Below are 24944 nucleotides of genomic sequence, written 5' to 3'. Positions count from 1 at the left end.
GTTCTCGGGTTCTCTGCCAAGAATGTCTGCCTAGAACGACAGCTGTATCTCTAAGCTGCCTCTTATGTCCCCACAGTCACATTTTCTTCTTCACAGGCTCTTTCCCATAAACTTTCCAAAAACTTCTTCCAGGAGAACTCCGCAACTCTTGGACAGGCACACAGGAAGTACCACCGAACCACAAGTTAGCAGATCTGAGGAAGGGCTTGGTGGCACAGTATAGTGGCTACATGGTGTTAATCTTCAGTCTATGCTACTTATGGTATTATACATTTTCCATAAAGCAATTTGTGAAAATACAGAGGAAATTGAGGCTCACAGGCATTCAATAACTTGCCAGGGTTAGGGGGCATGAAGGCATGCCCTAGTCCTGATCCTATTTGCATTACTGGAGTGGTTTTTTCATCTTCTAGGAAGAGAATGACAATGGATACTCGTTTTGAGGATTTATTTCTATTTGTCTGTGATCGTGAATTCTGCCCAGAGGTCTGAAGAGGGTGTCAAACTCCTTGTAACTGCAGTTACAGGTGGCTTGTGAGCTGCCGAACCTGGGTGCTGGAAACCAAACTCGGGTCTTCTGGAAGGGCAGCAGGTACTCATAACTGATGAGTTCATCAGATAGTTCCTTCCAGCTCTGACCGTACGATACTTTGCCATCTTCAAAGCTGCCCCTGCCTAATGATTCTGTACTAAAAAATGAAGGCAAGGGTTTATGGAGACGGAATAATGCCGAAATCTTGAAGCTGAGAAAACTCGAGAAAAAACTGAGGAGTCAGGAATGGCGGTACTGAACTGTGACCCGACATTTTGGAAAGTGGGGGCAGGAAGAACTTGTTCTGACCTAGTGAGTTCGGGGACATCATGGGTCACAAGGTACCCCTTGTGTCCACGACAACACCACAAACAACAGACCTCTATCCCACTTGAAAGGCAGAGGCAGGCAGTTCTCTGTGAATTCGGAGCAAGCCAGGGCTGTACAGCCAGACTGCTTTAAAATAATGGGAACTGAGGCAGGACTAGAGGAATCTGCCAACTCTTACTCCCCAGCTCAGTCCAGCTGAGAAAATCAGAGGTGACAAGGAGACAGACCTGATAAGCAACTGTGGAGTCATCCCCTGCTTGACTTAAGAGGACCCTACTTCCCACGTGTCAAAACCCTACCTTGCTTGGTAGTTCTTTTCAAACCCTAGGTTGAGACCCAAGCCTACCAGCCTCTTCCGCTTCGGGGCGGGACTTCCTGTTTCTAGAGCTGTTTCTATCTGCCTGGTTCAGCACAACCGAGCCAGTAGGTTTCCACTGGGCTCAGCAGTGTCTAGATCTTGTGTGGGTTAACGTGATAGTGTGCACTGTTGAGGAGAAACATCCCCAGGAACCCAAAACAGACCAGAGGCCAGCCCCTAGAAGACGACCTTGGGCTCCTAGTCCACCCCGGAGGGCTGGTTCTATCTTCTACCATCTGGATATGGGGTCAGCCACCCCTTCTCTACCCTTTCAGGCACTGAGTGGACCATGGGAAATCAGGAGACAGGTTAAAAACAGAAGCGCGACCGTTTCTTTATTAAATTATACAAAAAGGGGAGGGGGGCAGCTTCGGGGCTTGGCCCCAACCCCGGCCCCACCCTGGCCTGGCGCTGTCTGAGAGGAGGGAATCTGAGGGAGACCCAGGGATCAGGCAGGAGAGAGAAGGACAGGTTGGAGGCTGGGGGTGCAGAGGGTAAGGACAGGCTTTGCAAGGGGCTGGGACAGACGGGCTGGTGAGGGAGGCAGGGAAGAACCAGGAATGCAAGGGGGCAAGTGAGGGCCGGCTGGGGAGCTCAGGTGAGGCGGATCAGGAGCTGGACGGATGGCAGTGAGGGTGGAGGAGCAGTGTCTGGAGAGATGGAAATGAGGCTGGGTGGAAGGACAAGGGTCACAGCTCTGGGGCAGGGCCAGAGCGGGGAGCCAGGAGAAGGGGGGCTGTACGTGTGTGTTCCTGCCCCACCTCCAGGACCTGAGGGGCCTCCCATCCCCAAGCCCACTGGCAGGGGCTCATGCCGACGCCCCATTTTCTGTCTTCTGCCTCTTGGGATCTGCTTCATCCTGTGGAAAGGATAAGAGTTGAGGTTGCTGTACAAAGGGGACCTCCCCCTCTTCCTGCTGGCCCTGCTCCAGCCCCTGCCTGTGCCACAAGGACCTAGGTCCAACTCCAAAGGGGCCTGCTATATTCTTGACAGTCCCTCGGGTCCCAACCCAGTCAAACCTCCTCTTCAGCAGTTCTCTTTCGCACTGGGCCTTCATCCTCCTCCTCTTCTTCTTCCTCATCTGAAGAGCCAGAAACAAGTCAATGGGGAAGATGGGCGGCTCCGGGCAAAGACCCACAACCAATCCATAGTTCCCCTCAGCCTGACTTCTGGTCTTCAACTGCTCCCTGCCTCTGCTCCTATGAGCCTTAGCTTTTCCAGCCCAGCCTCCCCTGCTCCTCCCTACCTTCTTCATCTCCTTCATCATCATCTTCTCCATCTTCAGCAGTCTCCTCTTCTTCCTCCTCAGCTCCATTCTCCTCCTCCTGTGGAGACAAGGAGAGTGGTCAGGCTGGCCGTGTGGCCACCCACTGGGTGATAAAAAAGACCCAGGGTAGGGAAAGAATGAGGAGGGATCAAGAGAAAGGCAGGACCCCCACACCCCCAGGAAGGCAAGAGGAGGTAGGAAGGACGTTGGGACAAAGTGGGACCATCTTCTGCCTGCGGTCTCCACACCTCCACTACTTCTTTCTTCCGTTCTTTCCGGCCAGCCTTCTCCTCCACTTTCTCCTTCTTTTCCTTCAGGTCCTGCAAGGCAGAAGGTCACCTTTCAGCACTAACGGTACACAGCCTTGATCCCCAGTCTGTTTCTCCAACTCTGCAGCTAGGTCAAAGGTGTTGAGTGAAAAGTGGTCACAGTTTAAGGTACAACACAAGTCCTCAGGTCCTGAGATTTGGGCCGCAATTGGCTGGTACCAGACTTTCTTCCCCATGACCCACGGGGAGTTGGAAAACGGGGAAGGGGAGCAAGCAGACAAGAGTAACTGAAGCTCAAGTTCTTCCAGACCTCTCCTGGCTTAAGAGTTGAGCTCCACAAAGCAAATCCCCATCTGCTGGCAGCTTCGACGCTCCACCCCCTTCACCCTCTCTGCCTGCCCTGCTCTGCCTTTTGTCTTCCTCAGGGGCCTTTGCCTAAGTACTCTCTCCCCTGGGCACCCTCCCAGCGTCCCCTTCAGCTTCTGAGGCCTTTGTTTCCCCGTCTGTATCTCCCTAATCCTTCCGTTCCTACTTGGCCAAGCAGCACAGGGGTGTGAAGATCACCCTAGCATGTTCCCACATCGGTTCCTATCCCCAACGGGACAGTTTCGTGTCCCCTCCTCTCCACCTTCATGGGCAATGCACTGGGGTGGGTGAGTAGAAGTGGCCATTTTCAGTGGACATAAAGGGAAAGTCTGGTAAAAGAAAGACACAGAGGGAGGAGCTAGCACAGCGAAGTCTGTGCCTGAATGGGAAGGTGGGTGTTACCTATAGAGAGCCTCCCCCCACTGTCCTCCCCTTCATCCTGAGATCCCAGCAGGTGCCCCGACAGAGGGAACTGCTCCAGTGGGTAAGCCCCTCTGGACAGAGGAGCCTTCCTATCCCATGCAGACTCTGCTTTTGCCCCATCACACTCCTTGGCAGGTACACATTCTCCTATGATCTTATCTCATGTTAGTATGCAACTCTGGGGTGCAGGATCCCAAGTGGGTCGGAGTTTTCATAAGTAGATCGTCCCAGAAGGACGTGTCCTTTATTGAACAAGACTGGGGTAGAAGAGGGACTTGGTGCCAAATGACCGGCCCAGGGACATTCGGCTCTCTTCTCCCTCTAGGAGAGCAGAGCACAAGAACGCTTGGCCCTCCGGCTCCAGGCAGGTTCCTTCTTCATTCTGCTTTGCTGTCATTTCTGTCACATGGTGGATCTGGCACTTGTTCTACCAGGTGAGCTTTCCCTTACATCCTAGGCCAGGCAGGGACTAAGTCAGCATAGCTTGTGTCAGGCCCTGGCCTGAGTTTCCCATCGGGGTTGATGGAGGGGTGAGGGGAAGGGAGACTTCCAGAGACCAAAGTCCACAGGACTGGCCCCTCTGCTCCTGGGTCCTGTCCTTCTGGTCACTGTCCTCCCATGATCTCTTTTCCAGGAGGGTATGAGACCTGCCACCAGTGTTGAGCAGCTCTCTGACCTCTACACGGGTACACAAGTTCAGACAGGCTAACACCAACTCTACAGGGGAGCGCCCACGCGCTCTAGAGACACATGGCCCAATGTTTGGGCATTCTGGCACACTCTCACAGGACCACAGTGTAGCCAGCCACTCGGCATTCACAAAGCGGCATCATGCCTCCGGAACATCTCAGTCTCCACATGCACACATGTAACTGACACGGGCAGTCCCACACACTCGCTGGATCTCAGACATACAAAGACGCCTACTCAGTGAAGTCACATGCCACCGCACAACCCACCGGAGGGCTACACAGGCACACCTTGTCAAATCTCACATGTCCCCTCTCCCACTGCCTTTCATGCTATTAGATCCCCCCCTTCCACTTGAGCCTCTAGAACTATACTGCCTCCCCCCCCCCAAAAAAAGAGACAAGTCTCCCAGCCCCCAAGCTTGGCCGCATTAATTTCCCTAAGCGACACTCCGCAATATCCCTGGGGAAATTAGAGGAAGGCTGGAAGAGAGACAAGGGCAAAGGGATGAGGCCGGGAAAGGCAGCTGCTGAGAGCAAAGACAGCTTGACGTATGGTCAGGCGATGCTGAGCTTCGGCTTTTTCGAAGGCTATTCTCTCCACCTTTCTGATTTTTAGGGATTCGACATGTGGGGAGGCAATAAAGAGAAAACTGGAAGTCGGTGGTGGAGGGAAAACGAATGAGGATGGGCAGAAAAGAGGGTGCAGGAGAGGTGCAGCCCTCCGGGGACGAGCACAGACGGTCGGGCCGCGAGGGGAGGGGCCGAGGAGTAGCCTCCCCCGAGAGTCCTGTTTACACTTGAGAATCCCAAACCGCTTAGCGGAGGAAAGGTGAGGTCATAGTGTTAAGAGACCTGGAGCCGCGGCACGGACACCGGGCCCGGGAGGCGGGACGCGCCGCTCTCCGACGGGAGGGCGGACCGGGCCGCGGCGGGCTCGGCGGGGCACGAGAGGGGTGGGGATGGCGGGGCCGGGCGGCGAGGCCCGAGCCAACGCGAGCTGGGCCGCTAGAGGGCGCTGGCAGGCGCCGAGCGCGGTAGGCAGCGCCGGGCTCCGAGCGGGGGGAGGGCGCAGCGGGGTCCGTGGGGACCCGGCGCCAGGGCCGCTCGGGGCCGTCGGGGGCGACCGGGCGCGAACGACCGCGCCGATCCCGGGGCCGCCGGGGTTCCGGGCCGCCGCCGCCCCTGCCCGTACCTTGGCGCTCAGCTCGGCCGCTGCCTCCACGCTCTTCTCCGACATGGTGCCGGGGCCGGGGCTGGCGGGGAGCCGGGGTCCCGGGGCCGAGGCGGAGGGGCCCTGGACGGCGGAGGGTGGCCGCGGCCGGAACTTGGCGCGGTGGCGGCGGCGACAGTGGCAGCGACGGCCGCTCGGCAAGCTGGCTCGCTGCAAGAGGCGGCAGAGGCGCGCGGGGTGGGGCGGGGGTGGGTCCCGAGCCGAGACCCGCAGGGCTGCGGCCGTCCGGAGGGCGGGCGGGAGGGTGATGCGGGCGGTAGCCGGCGCGCTCCGGTCGCGGTCGCTCGGTCTTGTTCGCCGCCCCCGCACCAGCAGAGCTGCCGCCGACCAGCCGCTGCCGCCCCCGGCAAGGGAACCCGCTTTTAAGGCGGCGCTGCCCGACGGGAGGGGCTTCCCAGGGGTGGGGCAGGCGGGAGGGGGGAGGAGAGGAGAGGGGAGGGGGGATGAAAGAGGAGGTTGGAGAGGTGGGGATAGGAGGATGAAAGCGAAGGGCGGGAGAGCGAGCGGGGCGGGAGGAAGGACGAGACCGGGAGGGGGCAAGGGAGAGACTGACGGCTCGGGAGAGAGCGGAGTGGGGCGAGGAGGTGGGAAGGGGTGGGGTTCCAGCGGGGAGACACCGCTCCAAAAGCCAGCCTACTGCCTGCGAAGCTGGAGTCTGACTCCTGGGGGCGTACTGGAGAGGTGGCCAGACTCCTGCTGACCTCCTCGAAGCTCTGAAATTTTACTAAAGGGCGGGTGAAATTTTACTAAAGGGCGGGGGAGGGGGCATAATATAGGGGGGGGGGAAGGCGCAGATGGAAAAGCTGGGCAGGTATCTGAGAAACCAAAAGCGGAAAGACGGGGAACAAGGCTGCCGAGCCACTTCCATTTCTCGCTCTTGTCCGCTTTCTCTAGGTGGCCTTGAGGAGGAAAGGGCAAATGCAAAGGACAGCCCGGACCTTTCATAGGTTGGACCTGACGTTTGTGGTCCTTGGCGGGTTCCTTCCCGTCTGTTTCCTTGATCTGAAGGGAGCCAGAGATCTCCGATCTCTGCTGCCTCTTTCTCTGTCTTCTTACCTATCTCATGTCTCACCTCACTTTTATTTGCCTAGTCCTTCTGTTTCTCTTCAACTCTCTTCATTCTTACTGACCAAGACCCCTTCCTTACAACCAACCATCTACACCTCATTCCTTCTGCCGCGTGCGTGCGTCTCTCTAGACAACACCGTTGTCTTGCCTGACTCAGTCACCTGCCCCTGTACACTTAGCTGATTACCAGATCTCCTTTCTATCCTCCTCGCTTTGCTTTTCTCTCTCCTCTGCTGCCCTCTTCCCCGGTCTTTCTGTCTTCTCACGGCCTCCTTTGCAAACACCTGGAGTTTCAGCCACACCCTAGGGCTCGCGTCTTCAGCTCCTCACCCCTAGGTTCAGCAGCAGTGGATCATTTTGAGAACCTTGGGATCTCAGAAGGGGGCAGGGTCTGGGATGTGGATTTGAGGTCAGAAAGGTGGGTGTAGCAGAGGGCCGGGCTTTGGGAAAAGATTGTCTTTGGTGTGTGTGGGGCACCCGTTCTTATCTGTTATCATTCCTCTTCACCTTTCCAAATCATTTTCATTAATAAAGACATTTTTAACCAGTTAACCTATTCCAGCACTTGGGAGGCTGAGGCAGTAGGATTGCCATTAGTTTGGTAGTATCCAGGGCAACACAGTGAGACATCTTGTTGTGCCCCCCCAAAAAAATTTAGAAAAGAAAGAAGCCATCGTTGATCTCCATCGCCATCATTAGCATGTGGGTGAGCCACCACACACATGCACACACACCATCTTTTGGTCCCTGGTACACACCTCCTGGCTTCTCTGACTATTCCGTTTCTCCGTCTTGGTCTCATAAATCGTGGGAGCCCCACCCTGGTTTTTCCTGGCAGGATTCGGTCCACCTTTTCTCTGATATCTTTCCATTTCCCCTTTTCAATGTGCTTCTCAGATTTCAGTGAGTGATGTCTTTAGCAACCTCTCACCATATTCCATCCCTGTATTCTCTCTGGCTTCATTTATCTCCCCCCCCCCCACGCCCGCCCCGTCTCGCTCCCTCCGGGTTGGTCTCTTTACTCCACCTCCAGCCCCGCCTGCTGTCTCGGACACCCTGCTGGGCTCTTACCCTGTTGCCCTGGTAACCGCCCTCAACTCCGGTCACCTCCACTCCCCTCCCCCTCCCTCCAATCACCGCCACCAACAACCTCCATCCACCTTCTCCTATTTTTCCTGAGAACCAATGGAAACCCTGTTGCCAGGTGGAATGCTCATTTGAATCAGCCAATCCAGGAGCCTAACTGCTTGCCCTGCCTTATAAGGGGATGTGAGGAGGGCCACTCCTCCCACTCCAGCCCAACAGGGGACGAGCCCCTCCACTGTCCTTTCTCTCCAGCCTAGGAAAGAGACGTGGGACCCTCTAGTTCACCTTCACATAAAGGGCCTACTTTCCCATTTCTCTAAATGGGGCCGCCAGAGTTACTGGGAGGTGTGGGACGGACCATGGGGAGTGGGCTGGACTGTGGGCTGGGCCTCAAGCCTGGGGGTGGGAAATGAGGTGTGATTAGGGAAGGGGAGGCGGAGGGAGCCAGGGAGCCGGGAATTTTGCCCAGGGAGGGGTGTCTGGGAGCGGAGGCAGCTGCAGTGGAAAATTCCAGGGAGATGGCGAGGCAGAGAATGGGAATCCTGCCCCAAGGCCCAAGGGACTGCATGGCAATCTAAAAGAGCGTGGACATTAGGGTCTGCAGGGACTTGGGGGAATGCTACAGGATGATAGGGCCTCATCTAAAGACGTGGAGGAAGCACCCTTCGTCTTTTCCTATCTGGCTAGACCACAGATCAGACTCCTAAAGTTTGACTTTATGGAAACAGCTGGGAAGCTTAGGGTGAATTTGGAGGGGATGGGATATTGAGAACCCACCGGGACGGGCCTTTATGGTCTGTCGCTGTGCCCTGGGTCAGTAGCGTTAAGTGCCAACATTTGCTCCGTTCAGTAGAAGTACGTACTTCTGAGGTTTGTGGAGGCCTGCCTATTCCTAGAACTGTTACTCTACAGTCCAATTGAGAAATTTCCCACGAGTTGAAAGGGGGGGGGGGGGGACCTGTGCTTACACATTTTCTGGAAGTGGGAAAAAGGAGAGGCCAGGTGAGAAGAAAAGACCAGAGCCCCTGGAAGCCATGGCATCTGGCTGAGTTCCTAGAAGTTGGTCTTGCTACCAAGTGTGGAAGGTGTTCCTTTCTAATTGCTTCAAACTCGTTCTTAGTGAAGTCTCTAGCTTCCTGGTGTGTGTGTGTGTGTTTGTGTTAGTGCAGCTTCCTGTTGTGTGTGTGTGTTAGTGCAGCTTCCTGTTGTGTGTGTGTGTTAGTGCAGCTTCCTGTTATGTGTTTGTGTTAGTGCAGCTTCCTGTTGTGTGTGTGTTAGTGCAGCTTCCTGTTGTGTGTGTATATGTGTCTGTGTATGTCTGTGTTAGTGCAGCTTCCTGGGGTGTGTGTTCTTAGTGAAGTCTCCAGCTTCCTGGGGTGTGTGTAGTGGATGCCAGTGTGTATGTTTATCTCAGGTGAGTGCTAAGAAAACCTATCACTGAAGCTGGAAGACAGAAGTTGGGCCATCTCCCTCACCCTAAATTAAATCTTTATTTCACTCCCAGTGACCTCTTTTTTATTCCCTGTTTTTCCTTTATATTAATTTTCTTTAACTCCAAGTAAGGAGAGTGGAGAGAGAAGTTAGCCAAGCTTTTTATATAAATTTTTTTATTACATTTGCTGTGTGTGTGTGCTTGAGCAGAAATCAGAACACAACTGTGAGCATTGTTTTTCTCCTTCCGCCGGTGGATCCTGGGGATCAAACTCAGATCAGTCTTGGTGGACAAGTGACTTTTCCATCTCCCTGGATTTTTTTTTTTTCCATGGCAGGGGAGACTGTGTGGTAGTGGGAGCAAGAGGCAGCAGCCTTCATTACATTCAAAAACAGGAGGGAACAGTGCACACTTGTACTCGTTGCCTTTTATGTTAGTTTGTTTTTCGAGACAGGGTTTCTCTGTGTAGCCCTGTCTGTCCTGGAACTCACTCTGTAGACCAGGCTAGTCTCCAGCCGGAACTCCACATCTGTGTCTCCTCGTCTGTCTCCAGCCGGAGCTCCTCATCCGCACCCGCGTCTGCGTCCTGAGCGTTGGGATTAAAGGTGTACTCCACCACCGTCCCAGCACGTTCTCCTTTTATTTTTACTGTATATGTGTGGATGTTTCACCAGCATGTGTGTCTGTGCACTGCTTGTGTTCCTCGTTCCCCAGAGGAGGCCAGAAGAGAGTGTGTGAAAACGTGCAACTGGAGTGTGAGCCTCAGTGTGGGTGCTGGGAATCAAACCAGGTCCTCAGGAAGAGCAGTAAGTGCTCTTAACAGCTGAGCTACCTCTCTAGTGGCTTCCCACAACCCCCATTCCTCCCCCACCCTTTTTTTGAGACAGAGTCTCACTATATAGCTCTGACTGGCTGTCCTGGAACAACTTCTTTTTCTTTTTTTTTGGGGGGGGGGTGTGTTTTGAGACAGGGTTTCTCTGTAGCTTTGGAGACTGTTCTGGAACTAGCTCTTGTAGACCAGGCTTGGCCTCCAACTCACGGAGATCCGTCTGCCTCTGTCTCCCGAGTGCTGGGATTAAAGGTGTGCACCACCACCACCCAGCATGTCCTGGAATTTCTTATGTAGACCTAGCTGGCCTCAGACAAAGAGCTTCCTGCTGCTGCCCTCCCAGTGCTGAAATTGTGTGTATGCTAAAGGCATGTTCAGGTGCCCTTGGAGTTCTGAAGAGGACTTGGATTTCTGGAAGCTGGAGCTATTGGTAGTTGAGAGCAACTGGACCTGGGTGCTGAGAACTGAACTTGGGCCTTCTGGCTAGAACTGCAAATGCTTTGAACCCCTGAGCCATCTCTCCAGGCCCCTCACTTTCTCCTTTTTATTCAGCCCAGGACTCCAGCTCATGTATGTATGTATGAAGTAAGTATATGGGGGGCATGGAGCCACATGACTGTAATTCCCATGCTTGAGAAGAGGAGGCAGGAGGACCAATAGTTAAAGGCTTATCTTACATACAGAGTTGGAGGTGAAGCCAGGCTGTGCTATGTAAGATTCTTTTCCAACAGACAAGCAAACGAGAAGAAAAGTAGCTTTCACAAAGCAGGACATGGTAACGAAGCTCTGTGATCTCAGTGGTCTGGAGCCTGAGGCAGGAGGAGTGAGTGCCTCAAATTCAGTCTGCGTAGTGAGTTCCATGCCAGCTCTGGCGAGACCCCATCTCAAGAAAAGTGATCAAAAAAGAAGTCACCTTTAAAACAGTCACATCATGTGTGATTAGTCTGGTTGGAAAAGAGAATGGAGGGGCTGGAGAGATGGCTCAGTGGTTAAGAGCACTGACTGTTCTTCCAGAGGACCTGGGTTCAATTCCCAGCACCCACATGGCAGCTTACACCTGTCTGAAGATCCAGTTCCAGGGGATCTGACACTTCACACCAATGCACATAAAATAAAAAGTTAAATAAACCATAAAAATATGTAAAAAAAAGAATTAAAAAAAGAGAATGGAAATGATTATTAAGTTTAAAAATTAGTTTAATTCGTCTTATCCACCATCAAAATTCTACTCCGATATAAGTCGATTTTAACTGAAGAGGTTTAAATTTCCATTGTATGTCCATATCAAGCTTTTTTTTTTTTTTTTTTTAATGTTTTGAGACAGGGTTTCTCTACTCATTATGAAGATCAGACTGGCCTCAAACTCAGAGATCCACCTATCTCTGACTCGCAAGTGCTGAGATGAAAAGCACACACTTCCATGCTCTGCTCAAACTTAAATCTTTTTTTTTTTTTTTTTTTTTGGTTTTTCGAGACAGGGTTTCTCTGTGGCTTTGGAGCCTGTCCTGGAACTAGCTCTTGTAGACCAGGCTGGTCTCGAACTCACAGAGATCCGCCTGCCTCTGCCTCCCGAGTGCTGGGATTAAAGGCGTGCGCCACCACCGCCCGGCTCAAACTTAAATCTTAAAGCAGATGTGAGGGCCCGCACTTCTAAAACCAGTGCTCTGAGGCTGACTGCTGGGATACAGGCCAATGAATGATCAGATTCCATCCCTTTTCGGCTGTACTTTAAATCATTTTTGTATGTATTTTTCTTGTATGTGAGTATTTTTCCTACATATATATCTGCGCACCACTTACCTGTAGTCCCTCAGAGAAGAAGGTTCCTGATCTAACTCCTAGCTGGAGTTACAGGTGTTGGGAATGGAACTCGGGCCCTCAAGAAGAGCAGCCCCATCTCTGCAATAGCCCCTAGGCTGTGACAAGCTTTTGATCTAAAATTGTTCAGACAGGGATCATGCATGTTTCTTTTTTAAAATTGTTTGTTTGTTTATTTATTTATTTTTCTTTTATGTGCATTGGTGTTTTGCTCTGGGAAGTTTCAGGTCCCCTGATGGATTTCCAGACAGTTGTGAGTTGCCATGGGAGCGGAGTCTGGGTCCTATGGAAGAGCAGTCAGTGCTCTTAACCGCTGAGCAGTCTCTACAACCTCCATGGAATCAGGTCTGTTTCTTTCAGTTTTCTCTCTCCACCTATATTCCACAGTCCCTAACAGCTACTAAGAGGTCAATTAAATTTGACGAAGTATAAGAGTTACATTTTTCTCTCTATTTGCTTAGAATAGAATCTGAGACCTCGTGCTTCAGGAGCGGTGCCACCCAGGTATATCCCCGACTGTTTATATGTTTTTGTTTTGAGACAGTCTCTTGTACCCCAGGCTGATGACCCCCAAGTCCGTATGTAGCGAGGATGACCTTGAGTTTCTGATCCTTACCCTTCTCCTCCTTATTATAGCAGGGATTATAGAATGTACCACCAAGACCATTTTTATACAGCACTGGGAACCGAACCCAGGACTCACACATGCTAGACGAGTGTTCTACTAGCTGAACCATATCACCATGCTGCTTCTGCTGCTTTGAAGCAGGTTTTCACGTGTAGCCTAAGGCTGTCCTTGAACTTTCTATGTAGCCGGATTCCCGGATTCCCTCTATTTAGGCTGGCCTTGTCCTAGGAGAATTTTAGTGCTTTTACATGCCTTCCTGAACTTTCTCCTTGGTGAAGTATCGGTTTCACCATTGTACTTCTTCAGAACCTTTGGCTGGCTTTCATTTTGAGGCAGGGTCTAGCTACGTAGACCAGGCTGGCCTCAGACTTGTATTTATTCTTCTGCTTCAGCTTCCTGAACGCTGAGGTTACGGCTGTGTGCCACCAAGCCTTGCTCTCTGGTCCGCTGACTTTTCTCACTCTGCCCCTCCTTCATTTGTGCTCCTAGAGGCGCTGACTCTGGTCCAGTGCTGCTGTTATCTCAAATTCTCCCTCATATTTACTCTTCAAAACGCCTTTTTAGACTGTCAGAAAAATCTGTAAAAAAAAAAAAAAAGATAGGATTTAGCCGGGCAGTGGGGACGCACACCTTTGATCTCAGCAGAGGAGGCAGAGGCAGGTGGATCTCTGTGAGTTTGAGGCCAGCCTGGTCTACAGAGTGAGCTCCAGGACAGCCAGGACTGTACACAGTCCTGTACACAGAGAAACCCTGTCTAAGAAAGAGAAAGAGAGGGAGAGAGAGAGAAAAAACATTTATAGGTGTTTCCCAACTAAGAAAGAAAGAAAGATTTATAGGTGTTTCCAAAGAAAGAAAGAAAGAAAGAAAGAAAGAAAGAAAGAAAGAAAGAAAGAAAGAAAGGCAAGCATTTATGGGTGCTTCCCAACTCTGCACTTAAATGGTGTTATACATGAAACACGGGCTTTATGCATAGCAGGCACATGCTCTACCCTTGACCTACACTGCCAGCCCTGGGAGACGTCATCTGTTCTTTTCAACAATAGACACATAGTTACTTAACACTTGAAAATGTGGCTAGCTCATGGGCCGGAGATGTTATAATCTCATGCATGAAGTCCTGAGTTGGGTACTTGGTACTCATAAACTAGGTGTGGTAGCCCCCACACATAATCCTAGTCCTTGAGAAGTGGGGTAAAGAGGATCAGAAACTCGGGTCCTCTTTAGGGAGCTTGTGGTCAGTTTAAGACCCCATTTCTCCAAACAATAATAAGTAAGAGTGGCAAGTTTCACAATAAAGTGAATCTTTTTAAGATTTTATTATGTATACAGTATTCTGCCTGCAGGCCAGAAGAGGGCACCAGATCTCATTACAGATGGTTGTGAGCCACCATGTAGTTGTTGGGAATTGAACTCAGGACCTTTGGAAGAGCAGCCAGTGCTTTTAACTACTGAGCCATCTCTCCAGCCCAATAAAGTGAGTTATTCAAGTTTGCTAATTGTTTTTGCTCTGTAGAAAGTCAGACTTAGGGCCTAGTACATGCTAATCAAGGCTCATACCACTGAGCCACACCATCAGCCCACTTAAATAGCCGTATGTGCCTAGCGGCTACCGTATCAGACACTACAGTCTTAGATCTCTATTTTAAGCTCCCTCCTTAAAAAAAAAAAAAAAAAAAAAAAAAAAAAAAAGATTTATTTCCCCTTTAAATTATGTGTGTCTCTGTGTGAGTATGTGCGTAGAAGTAGAGGTGTCAGCAGAAGGGCCCGGTCTCCTGGAGCTGGAGTGACACTTAATTCTCTGAGAGCCCAGTATGTGGTCTCAACCACTGGGCCACCTATCCAGCCCCACCCCCTTTTATTTTGAGCTGTGCTGGGGATTGAACCCAGGGCTCTGTACATGCTAATCACATGCCTCACTACTGGGCTACCGCCCAGCCTGCGGCCTGCAGCCTGCCTCCTTGCCCACATCCAGCCCCTGCGATTTGTAATTAGAATGTCAGAAAGCAGCTCTGGCTGCTGTGTTCCCGTTCATACAGGCGACTGCTGCATGCAGGGGACTGCTGCATGCTCTCCCTTAGGTGTGTGTTTAGAGTTTTCACGCATTACACCGACCGTGGCTTATCTAGGGACCAGTAAAGAAAACAATGAAAGGCTCATGAAAATGAGACAGACTTCCTTGGCCTGGAAGCTAGAGACAGAGAAAGAGTAGCGAGGACAAGACAGGGAGACTTGATGAACTTGTGTACGCTCCCTAGGCTGCTCGGTCATGGATGTCTGCTCCCGTCCTGCTACCAACCACAAAACTCAAAACTCTGGTGACTCCAGAGTCTCTATCACTTGCTTTATTCCTGAGGTCCAGACTGACAAATTTAGCTTCTCCTCTTCCCGGGTGCTCCACGCGACCCCCAAGAACCAGAGTCCGACAGAAGTCTCCCATGTTTCCTCTCTTGGTGGGTGGGACTTCCCTCTGCGCAAGCGTCCACCAAAGGGGCCCACACTAGACCTCAGTTTTCCATTCCTAGACTGTTCGGTGTTACTTCTTATCTCCACACCCACCCGTCCCTGCTCAGGGGCTCAACACCAACGCAAGTTAAGCTTAAGCACCTCCTGATTGTCAATAATGAGCTAAGGAGGTATGTATCGTCACACCTACCTCGGTTTCCCTATTTCCATAGCGGCTGTATTGTACAAGATCAAAAAAAAAAAAAAAAAAAAACAGTTTCCAGGAATGTGTAAACGGCCTTTCGATTTAAAATACAAACAGGCTGTTGTAATTTCCCTACTTCCAACGTTGCTCCACCCTCACTCTGTTCAAATATCCAACTGTCCTGGGTTGTTTCCAGATGTGTGACCTCATATCCAGAGGGCCCCTTCCCCGGCCCAGCTCTACCCTCTCAAGGTTTTCCTGACTGACTGCAGCCAGACAACCCGTGGATGGAGGAGGCACATTCAGTCCTTGTCCCTGCAGCCTCGTCCCCTGAAGAAGCTGCATGCCCTCCTGAGTCACATCATCTACGGGAAACGCCAGTGAATGACAAACTCCTGCCCTTCATTGATCGGACAGAGAAGAGAGAGGGAGGTAGACAGGGAGGGAGGGAGGGGAGAAGGGGGAAGAAGACAGGGAGGCGAGGAAAAAAGGCAGACGGACATAACTGCTAGTTGCTTGTAAAATTATATCCCTTCAATTCCTAGAGAGCTGCCTATGTATGTCACCAGGCATGCTGAACCTGAGCTTTCACAGCGCCTCCCTTAGTCTCACCAGCTTGTGTGTGTGTGTGTGTGTGTGTGTGGCTGAGGATCCAAGACCTGGCCTTGTGTGTACACCGCAAGCTCTCTGATACTGGACCTACATCCCAAGCCCAACTCAAGACCTTTTGGGCCAGGAGAAACAAACAAACAAATCTAGATTTCAGGCTGTGTCTAGCAGAAGTGAAGTTGTAATTTGTAAACATGCCTAGGAGAAGAAACACAATCATTTAAAAGCATGTAGGAGGCTGGAGAGATGGCTAAATGTTTGAGAGCGCTTGCTGCTCTCGCACAGGACCCAGGTTTAGTTCCTAGTATCCACATAGTGGCTTACAACCATCCATAACTTCAGATCCAGGGGATCCTGACACTCTCTTCTGACTTCTGCATGCCCTCAGGCAAGCATAGACACACATGCGAACAAAACACTCATCTCTGATACATATGAAATAATGTGAAATAAGATCTCTCAATGTAGTCTCAGCTGTCCTGGAACTCCTACGTAGACCAGGCTGGCCTTGGACTCAAAGAGATCCTCCTCCCCGCCTCCCAAGTGCTAGGATTACGGGTGTGCACCACCATGCCTGGCCTAAATAAATCTTAAACTAAAATCCTGTAGAGACAGTGATATGGCTCAGCAGGTTGAGTTGCCACCAAGCCTGGGGCTCTGAGTGTGATTTCCTGGAGCCCACATGGTGGAAGAAGAGAAGTAACTCCTCCAAGTTGTCCTCTGACCTCCACATGCATGTCATGATATATGTGCCCCATACACGAATGAATATAATCAAAGATTTTAATAAAAATAAAATCATGCAAAGACAGGAACTCCTGTGTAGACCAGGCTGGCCTTGGACTCAAAGAGATCCTCCTCCCTGCCTCCCAAGAATCCCACCACTTGGTTGGGAAGATAGGAGAATCAGGACTTTCATACAGTAAGTTTCAGGTCAGCCTGGGTTACACAATGAGGCTGTCCCAAATACAAAACAGGGCTGTGGACTTAGCTCAATGGAAAAGCACTTTCTGCCATATGCAAGGTCCTGGGTTTATGCCTGGATTCACCATACACAACACACACACACACACGAACACACACACGCAAAGGTAAGAATGGATGGTATCAGATTCTTAAAGTGTTCTGCTTGGCTTTTATCTTTTTTGACAACATCTTACATAGAGACTTGCTATGTATCCAGCTGGGATTACAGATGTATACCCAACATTCCTAATGATATTCTTACAGTCTGAGAGACAGAAGAGAAAGGGCTCCAGACGCCTAAAGGCAGGAGACAAAGATATCAAATAACAGAAAAAGAAACATGGAGATAGATGCCAGATGGTGGTGGTGTGTGCCTTTAATCCCGGCACTTGGGAGGCAGAGGCAGGCAGATCTCTGAATTCAAAGACGGCCTGGTTTACAGAGCAAGTTCCAGGACACCCAGTGCTATTACATAGAGAAACCCTGTCTCAAAACAAGCAAAAACAGAAAGAAAGAAAGAAAGGAAGGAAGGAAGGAAGGAAGGAAGGAAGGAAGGAAGGAAGGAAGGAAGAAAGAAAGAAAGGTGGAGATCTAACTGATCATGGTGGCATGCAACTGGAATCCTTGCAGCCAGGAAGTTCAAGTGCTCCCAGTCAGGGATATAGAGCAAAATCCTGTCTCAAAACAAGCACAACTCACAGCAAGGGGCTAAGAGACTCTACACATCAAGGTGGCAGGCAGAGACCATCTTACTTAGCTTTGTCTGTGTGTTTCATACACTCTCCTAGCACAGGACAAGCGCATTAAATACTGGTTGGTTGGTCAGGCAGTGAAGAACTTGCTTCAATGGCCTCCCAGAGGCACACGGTGAGACCCTGTCCCAGAGGGGACTTGTTCGACGGCCGTCCCAGAGCCACACGGTGAGACCCTGTCCCAGAGGGGACTTGTTCGACGGCCGTCCCAGAGCCACACGGTGAGACCCTGTCCCAGAGGGGGCTTGTTCGACGGCCGTCCCAGAGCCACACGGTGAGACCCTGTCCCAGAGGGGGACTTGCTTCGAAAGGAGACCACAGCAAAGAGAGCTTATGTGGCATCTCTTTATTTAAGTCTAGGTGGCAGAACACTCGTTAAAGTAACTTTAAAAAAAAATAATCAAATTTATTTTTATTTTTGCATATGAGTATTTTGCCTATATGTTTGTATGTATGCATACCATGCATGCCCCACAGAGGCCAGAAGAGGGCATTGCATAGCCTGGACCTGGAGTTTTACTGGTGGTTGTTGAGTCAAGACGTGGGCCCTGGGAATTGTACTAGGTGTCTGCAAGAGCAGTAACTGCTCTTTTTGAGATTTTAGGTGTATATGTGTGTCAGAATACCAGGTGTGTGAGCACCTTGGAGGCCTGGAGAGGGTGTGCGATCCCGTGGAGTGGGAACTCTGCGACCATGCTGGGTTCTTCTGCAATAGCAGCAAACACTGTTTTTGTTCGTTTTTGAGACAGGATCTCTGTGTAGCCTTGGCTATCCTGGAACTCTTTCTGTAGACCAGGCTGGCCTTGAACTCAGAGATCAATGAAAAACAAATTTTCTTCTATTCTTTTGGTTTCGCTTTTCCAATCTGCCAGCATTCCTTAATGATATCCCTGTTCCTCCTGAGAACCCTATCTTTTCCACTTAGTAATGATCAAATGGAAAGAAATTGCTCCCAATCGTTTCCTGAATAACCATGGACCCTTCCCCCGCAGGGAATTGTGGAGAATAAACCTTTCTCTTTGGACCAGGTTCCACACCGTACCAATGTGGGCTGGCAGCCAGAGTAAAGAAGAGTTTTGAATTCGGATCTCTGTGGGTCAAAGTCTACCTAAAACGGTTCAGATCCTCTGACCCAAAGGGAGTGCTCTGCGGCTCAGGCTCAGCCAGACTTTGTGCAGGACAATTAGTATGTCAAAATATCAGTTTTTGGCTTTGGCGTCAGGCCTCTTGGGCTTACTTTGTAGCTCCACCCCTGGGTGATTCTGCTTAATTTAACTTTCCACTCCTTTATTCTTCTAAACTTCAGTCTTTTGACCTACCTACCTGCTTAGAGAAAAGAAAGTTTTGGAGATATAAGAGCTAGAGAAAACGGGCTCGACTGTAGCGTACCGCTAGAGCACATGCTTGGCACGCACGAGGCCCTAGGTTGGATCCCTGAGCACCAAAACAACAACAAAAACCCCACAACAAAAAAAAAAACCCACAGACTTCAGGACTAACGCGATTGCTCAGGCTCGCCCTTCCCAGACTGGTCGAGGGGTTCAGAAGCCTAAGCCGACACCGAGTCCTAAGGCCCTGAAGTTCCAGGCTGGCCCCGGAGCGCCCTCTGGCGGCCAGTCCCCCAACCTGGATTCCCTTTCCCTGAACTAGACCTGAGCTAAAACTGTCACCTCCTCCTTCGCGTCACTGCGAGGACCCCGCCCGCCGGAGCGTCTCTCCAGAGGCCTGGCCCCCGCGCTCCCCGGTTAAGCACCCCTCCTCCAGTGTGTTTAAAGGTCCCCAAGGGGATCCGCCCCACCGGTCGCCCACAGACGGCCTCACCGCCCCCCGAGAAGGTGCGGCACACCCTGCCCCCACGCTGCGTTTAGCCCGTCCCTCCCGATCCGCTCCGCCTTCCCCCACCTTCGCCCGAGCCTCTTCCTGTCCCTGGATCCCACCCCCCAGCCAGCTTAACGAGGCCTCCCTTCCCCCGCACCCCCCCCCCCGCCCCAGAGGACCCGCCCTCCCGGGCTCCTTCGCGCGCGCCGCCCGCCCCCTCCCATGCCGGTGGGCGGGGCTCCCGCGGCCCGCCCCGGGGGCTGCCCGCCGTGACGTCACTTCCGTCCTGGTCTAGCCGAGGTTCGGCTCCGCGGGCCGAGGGCGGGGGTACGGAGGTGGAAGCTGAGGCAGGAGGCGGTGCGGGAGGCGAGAAGCTCCCGCGCGGACCAATCCCTGCGTCCCGGGCCGCGACCCTGCTCCTGCAGCGCCCCGAGAAGAGGCCGGCCGGATGGGCCGCTGAGCCCGAGTCGGGGACCGGTGAGGCTGGGGCGCCGCGGCCTGCGCGGTTTGCAGGGTGGCGAGCCCTGGAGCGGACCTCCCTCTCCGGCTCGCCCGGCGGGAGGCACGGGCTGGGGCAGTCGTCGACCGACTCGGTGGACAGTGAGGCTGGCCGGGCAGGTCTGGCAGAGGCCGGCGCCTGCAGAAGGCGGAGTAGCTGGGGTCATTAAGGGGGCGGCGGGCCGCCGTTCGGGATTCTCGTCGAGCCTGGCGTCGGAGGAGGCTGACCATGGCTCGGGGAAGAGGATGGCGGGCGGGGGTGGGGGGACAACACCGAGAGCCTTGGGAAAAATTCCATGACCCGCGAGATGGGCTAGGGGAGCCGCTCGCTCTCAGGACTAAGGTGGTATGGCCCAGCAGCCGAAGGGTCTCCCTGGAGTTTGGAGGGCTCAGTGACAGTGTGTGTAAGAGACAGCTTTAAGAGTAGCCACCCTGAGCCGGTGTGCAGAAACCCGGGCGCCTGCATGGAACTCAGCCTCCGTGTCTTCGCAGCGTGGAGCCCCCTGGAGCTGAGATCAGGATGTTCCGCTTCATGAGGGACGTGGAGCCTGAAGATCCCATGTTCCTGATGTGAGAATTCCCTCCCCCGAGTGCTGAACACTCACCCCACTCCCTGCTTCAGGTCTGAGCAGTTCAGACAGACCTCCGGATTCCCGTCTGGAACCGGTTCGAACTAGCTGGATACCCAGCTGCAGCTCTCAATTAGAGGGAAGTTGGCATCTGTGCCACTGTGTGCCCCTGACTGGTTTGGGGGAGCTGGGGAAGGCTGGGTGTTGACAGCTTGGTCTTTTGGCCATCTCTAGTGTATGCTTGCTCCACAGGGACCCCTTCGCCATTCACCGCCAGCACATGAGCCGCATGTTGTCAGGTGGCTTTGGCTATAGCCCCTTTCTTAGCATCACAGATGGTAACATGCCAGCAACCAGGCCCGCCAGCCGCAGGATGCAGGTAACAGTTGGAACAGACAGGAGATGCAGGGTGCTTATTAAAAGCATGCTGTTGTTCTTGCCCTGCAACCAGCTTTAAAAGGAAATGACCGGTGTGGGAGGCTGAGGAGTGGGGTCAGGAGTATGGGGAAGGGGACTTGTGGCTCCTTTTGAGGGAAGGATGAGGAGGAAGTGGGGGACACGGGCCTTGCTTGCTGTTTAAAGCAGAACGTTGTTCTAACTTGTGTTCCTCTTGTGTTCATGTAGGCTGGGGCTGTCTCTCCCTTTGGGATGTTGGGAATGGTGAGTCCTTATGTTCCTGTTCCCCTGTATCTCAGACACATACCACACAGTCTTAGACGTTGTTTCCAAATGTGCCTCTGGAGTAGTCTCAGGGATGGTCTCAAAATCTTCTCTTTGGAGAGTTGACACATTCAGAGTCCATAGTGTTTAAATCCTGGAGCGAGGTCAAGAGTCAAGAGCACCTGGCTGTTCTTCCAGACGACCAGGGTTCGATTCCCAGCACCACATGGCAGCTCACAGCTGTCTTATCTCCGGTCCCAGGGGATCCAGTGGCATCTTCTGTCTACTACCATGCACTGCATGAATGTAGTGCACAGACATGCATGCAGGAAAACACCCATACATGTAAAAATAATGAAAAAGGAATCTGCAGGCTGGTGGCAGCACACGCCTTTAATCCCAGCACTCAGGAGGCAGAGACAGGCTGATTTCCTTGAGTTTGAGGCAGCCTGTTCTACCAAGTGAGTTCCAGGACAGGCTCCAAAGCTGCAGAAAAAAGCCCTGTCTCAAAAAACCAAAAAGAAAAAAAAAAGAAAAGGAAAAAAAAAACCCTCCTGGAGCGAGATAATCCTGGCTCCTGGTGTTCTTAGCCACAGAAAAACAGCTGTGCAGCATCTCTTAAGGAGAAGATGCATCCGAAGGGCCAGGGCATAGAGTTGGGGACACTTTCACAATTCTGTGTTAGAATGTTAAAGGTTTTAAATCATTGATTTGGGTTCACTTCCCCAAAGATAAGGAAACAAGCAGAGAAGGATCAAAGCAGCCACAGAGCCTGAGGAGGTTGAGTGCTCTGACTAGGTGTATAGGAGAGAAAGGGCCTGGAGTCAGAGCTGGGTGGCAGTCACCACATCTACTTTGCTTTCCTGACCGTCTGTCTTCTCTCCCTCAGTCTGGTGGCTTCATGGACATGTTTGGGATGATGAATGACATGATTGGGAACATGGTATGACTCTTGCTCTGTCGTCTTCCCGGGCCTTGTTCTCAGTGGCAGCCACCGTCCCTGGCATCCTTTGAGGCAGGAGGGGGAGAAGTACCCAAGTGAAGAGGCTGGGGTGGATGACTCAATTGAGCCAGAGCCCCGGGGTCCTGGGTCTGCTCTCATCCCTGTGCATGGTTTTAAGTATGTTTAGTGTGGAGCAGTGAAGAATTGGGCAAGTTAATGATTCTCATGTTCTCACATAGTTTAAGAAAGATGTGGCAAGAACAAGCAGCAGAAGGGAGCTCCCTTCTGCAGAGTAGCTTCCCCTCATCAGTCTGACACTCCCCTTTCTTCCTCAGGAACACATGGCCGCGGGAGGCAACTGCCAGACCTTTTCTTCCTCCACCGTCATCTCCTACTCCAACACTGGGGACGGAGCCCCGAAAGTTTACCAGGAGACATCTGAGATGCGCTCTGCCCCAGGCGGGGTGAGTGAGGAACTCCCCTATCTCACAGGAAGTAGGGTTGAGTGGCATCCACAGAAACCCTGATATCTCTTTTCAGAAGTGGGTCGGGGTAGTGCGGCTGGGGCTTTGGGTGGGGAGTTGAATGTGCCGTGTCCACCTCATCCCAGATCCGGGAGACAAGGAGGACTGTCCGGGACTCAGACAGTGGTCTGGAGCAGATGTCCATCGGCCATCACATTCGGGACAGGGCTCACATCCTCCAGCGCTCCCGAAACCACCGCACAGGGGACCAGGAAGAACGGCAGGACTACATCAACCTGGACGAAAGTGAGTCTAGCTCCTGTGGGCTGTACCGTAGCTGTCTCTCCACCCCACAGGTATCTATCTCAGGCAGAGTTGTGAGTGAGCCCTGTGCTTAGGCCTTGTTGCCAGCTTCAGGGTTGAGTCAGGTGTTGCTAAGGAAGAGGCAGATGCAGTGACTGAAGTCAGGTGTTGATGGTGTCGTGCCATTCCATACCTGGATCATTGATTTTTCTTTTTCCAGCCTTTACTTCATCTCTCTCAGATTAGTGTGGTTTTGTTAAATTGCCATGGTGCCTATAACTCCTGCGGTCTTTGTCCAGTGGTTGTGCCAAAATGGCTCCCTACCCCTGTTCTCACATGCATGATCTCCGCACTTTGCCCCGATTTCTGATGTTGGAAGGCTGTGGCTCACAGCCCCTCCATGCCTGCGCTGTGTCTGCCTTAGGTGAGGCTGCGGCCTTTGATGATGAATGGCGAAGGGAGACGTCCCGATTCAGGCAGCAGCGTCCTCTGGAGTTTCGACGGCATGAGGCATCTGCGGGTGGAGGACGAAGGGGTGAGGGGCCTCCCCGCCTGGCTATCCAGGGACCCGAGGACTCCCCCTCCCGACAGTCCCGCCGCTATGACTGGTGAAGGCCCCAGGCTCTCAGTCTCTCGTGTAAGTGCCTGAGAGGGAGGAATGGAAGGGTGACAGACCTGTGTGCCTTCTGGGCTTCCAGCTAGTCATGCCTTGGGTAGAGTAGCTCAGCTGTCATGGGAAGAGAAACTGGTTCTCTGAGTGTCTGGAGAGTAGCTCCGACCCCAGGCTTCTGTGTCTTTTCTTCCTCAGGTACAGGCTGAGAGGCTGAGAGATCATCCCGTGAAATAACGTTGTCCTTCCCAACTTCATCCCAATTTAATATTAAATTAACAGGCAAGCTGGCCCCCACCTCTCCCTGGGGGTCTCAGGGAGAACCTTTTACTGCCCCCACCTCCTTTTTCCGTCTTTTCTCCCCTCACCATGATGACCCCACCCATCTTGACTCCACTAACTTTGAGTTTTCATTTTACTGCTCCATCTCCAAGCCGCCTCATCTTCCTTGAGCCCCTGCCACACATTGAAGGTTTTGGGGTGCAAGCTCTGGGTTTAGGGATCACCATCCCTCAGCTCCCCTGGACCCTTGCCCACCTGCTCTTCAGAGCCCCACTGTAGATGCCATCGTCCTGTGAGGGCTGTGGAGGGAGCAGACTATTCCCAACTCTTCAGTCCCTTCTCCCACCCCACATCACAAAAAGACACTTTCCTGTACCCTTCTCTGCCTTTATAAAAATAAATGATTTGTGCAACTTGTAACTAGGTGTTTATGGAATAAAGGAGAATGAAAAAATAAGATTCTGGCTGTACTTTCATCTTTTCCCTCAGCTCTCCCTCCTGTGTCCCAGACACTTTCTTACCTTCCCTCCTGGCTCCACATGTGGCCCAGCTGGATTTCTTTTGAAACACTGACCGAGGCAGCTTATAAAAGAAAGCATTTAATTGGGGGCTTACTCGGAGTTTCAGGGTGTGTCCATAACCAGCATGGTGGGGACGGCATGGCGGGCGGGCGGGCGGGCATGGTGTAACAGAAGCTGAGCGCTCATCTGGTCTGCAAGTAGGAGACGGAGCAACTGGGAAAGGCTGGGGCTGTTGAAAGCCACACACCTAGTCCTTCCTGAACTCTGTCCCAGCTGGGAACCAAACATCCGAATATATGAACCTGTGCTGGCCGTTCTCAGTCAAACCACCACGGCTGTTCCGCAGTCACAGTGAACAGCTCCTGGGGAGAGCAGGGGGGGGGGCAAGAGGAAAAAAGGAACAGCTAAACCCGCTTAGCCTGTCCTCTGCCCTGCATCTGACTGTACCTTCACTCCAGGTCAAGTTAGGGTGCAGGGTGTAGCCCGTGGGGTTGGCCAGCCCACCCTTTGGGCAGACACCTGCACAGGTAACCTCTCAAAAGTCTTGGAGAGGGGAGGAGGAGTCAGCATCCCTAGAACTCATCAAGCCCCAGATGCTGAGAATTTGAGCCAGGGAGAGAGCAGTGGAGAAGGTTGGAACCAGAGCAGCCTGGAGGACAGGAGGAGCTCACATTTCTCAGTGTGTTCCCTCTTACTTTGCAGCCAAATGGGTCACTCTGTCCCTCCTGCGTGTTAGGCAAGCACTCTGCCACTCTGACACTGAGCTATGTCCCCGAGCCAGGTTCCGTTTCTCCCTTTTTTTTTCCTCTTGCAGACAGGGTATCACGCAGCCCCCAGATTGACTGTAGCTAAGAATGATCTTAAATTCCTGATCCTCCTGCCTCTGCCTCTCAGGCGGTAGGATTCCAGGCATGTACGCTATGCCTGGAAGCAGTCCAGGTTTCTCCTATTCCGTTATTTTTTCTGTTGATAA

At 52.3% G+C, this 24944-nt stretch overlaps 2 protein-coding genes across 2 annotated transcripts; one reads left to right on the top strand and one right to left on the bottom strand.

The window, feature by feature from the left end:
• Positions 1 to 1529: 1529 nt before the first annotated feature.
• Ptms (parathymosin) lies at positions 1530 to 14766 on the bottom strand. Its single transcript, XM_057761956.1, has 6 exons — positions 14695 to 14766; positions 5430 to 6101; positions 2736 to 2807; positions 2467 to 2545; positions 2240 to 2301; positions 1530 to 2079 (listed from the first exon to the last, which is right to left on the bottom strand). The coding sequence occupies exons 1-6, from the start codon at positions 14764 to 14766 to the stop codon at positions 2029 to 2031; spliced, it is 1008 nt and encodes a 335-aa protein (XP_057617939.1). The 3' UTR covers positions 1530 to 2028.
• A 4626-nt stretch (positions 14767 to 19392) lies between these two features.
• On the top strand, positions 19393 to 23898 carry Mlf2 (myeloid leukemia factor 2). Its single transcript, XM_057766078.1, has 9 exons — positions 19393 to 19598; positions 20112 to 20189; positions 20441 to 20567; positions 20813 to 20848; positions 21738 to 21791; positions 22127 to 22255; positions 22402 to 22561; positions 22983 to 23195; positions 23367 to 23898. Exons 2-8 carry the CDS (start codon positions 20140 to 20142, stop codon positions 23168 to 23170), a joined length of 744 nt encoding a protein of 247 aa, XP_057622061.1. The 5' UTR covers positions 19393 to 19598; positions 20112 to 20139; the 3' UTR covers positions 23171 to 23195; positions 23367 to 23898.
• Positions 23899 to 24944: the final 1046 nt, after the last annotated feature.

The sequence above is a fragment of the Chionomys nivalis genome, chromosome 1, assembly GCF_950005125.1.
Source record: "Chionomys nivalis chromosome 1, mChiNiv1.1, whole genome shotgun sequence".
Classification (NCBI taxonomy): domain Eukaryota; kingdom Metazoa; phylum Chordata; class Mammalia; order Rodentia; family Cricetidae; genus Chionomys; species Chionomys nivalis.
Note: the sequence above shows the minus strand (reverse complement) of the source record. Positions and strands in the feature narration are given on the sequence as shown.

Excerpts from the sequence above, each read along its gene's own strand:
- Ptms (XM_057761956.1), bottom strand. The coding sequence starts at position 14,766 with ATGGGAGACTTCTGTCGGACTCTGGTTCTTGGGGGTCGCGTGGAGCAC. Across the intron at positions 6,102-14,694 it reads GAAGAGGAGAAGCTAAATTT|GCTGGCTTTTGGAGCGGTGT; the intron begins GTCAGTCTGGAC and ends CGCAGGCAGTAG. Across the intron at positions 2,302-2,466 it reads TGATGAAGGAGATGAAGAAG|ATGAGGAAGAAGAAGAGGAG; the intron begins GTAGGGAGGAGC and ends CTGGCTCTTCAG.
- Mlf2 (XM_057766078.1), top strand. The coding sequence starts at position 20,140 with ATGTTCCGCTTCATGAGGGACGTGGAGCCTGAAGATCCCATGTTCCTG. Across the intron at positions 20,190-20,440 it reads GAAGATCCCATGTTCCTGAT|GGACCCCTTCGCCATTCACC; the intron begins GTGAGAATTCCC and ends CTTGCTCCACAG. Across the intron at positions 20,849-21,737 it reads CCTTTGGGATGTTGGGAATG|TCTGGTGGCTTCATGGACAT; the intron begins GTGAGTCCTTAT and ends TCTCTCCCTCAG.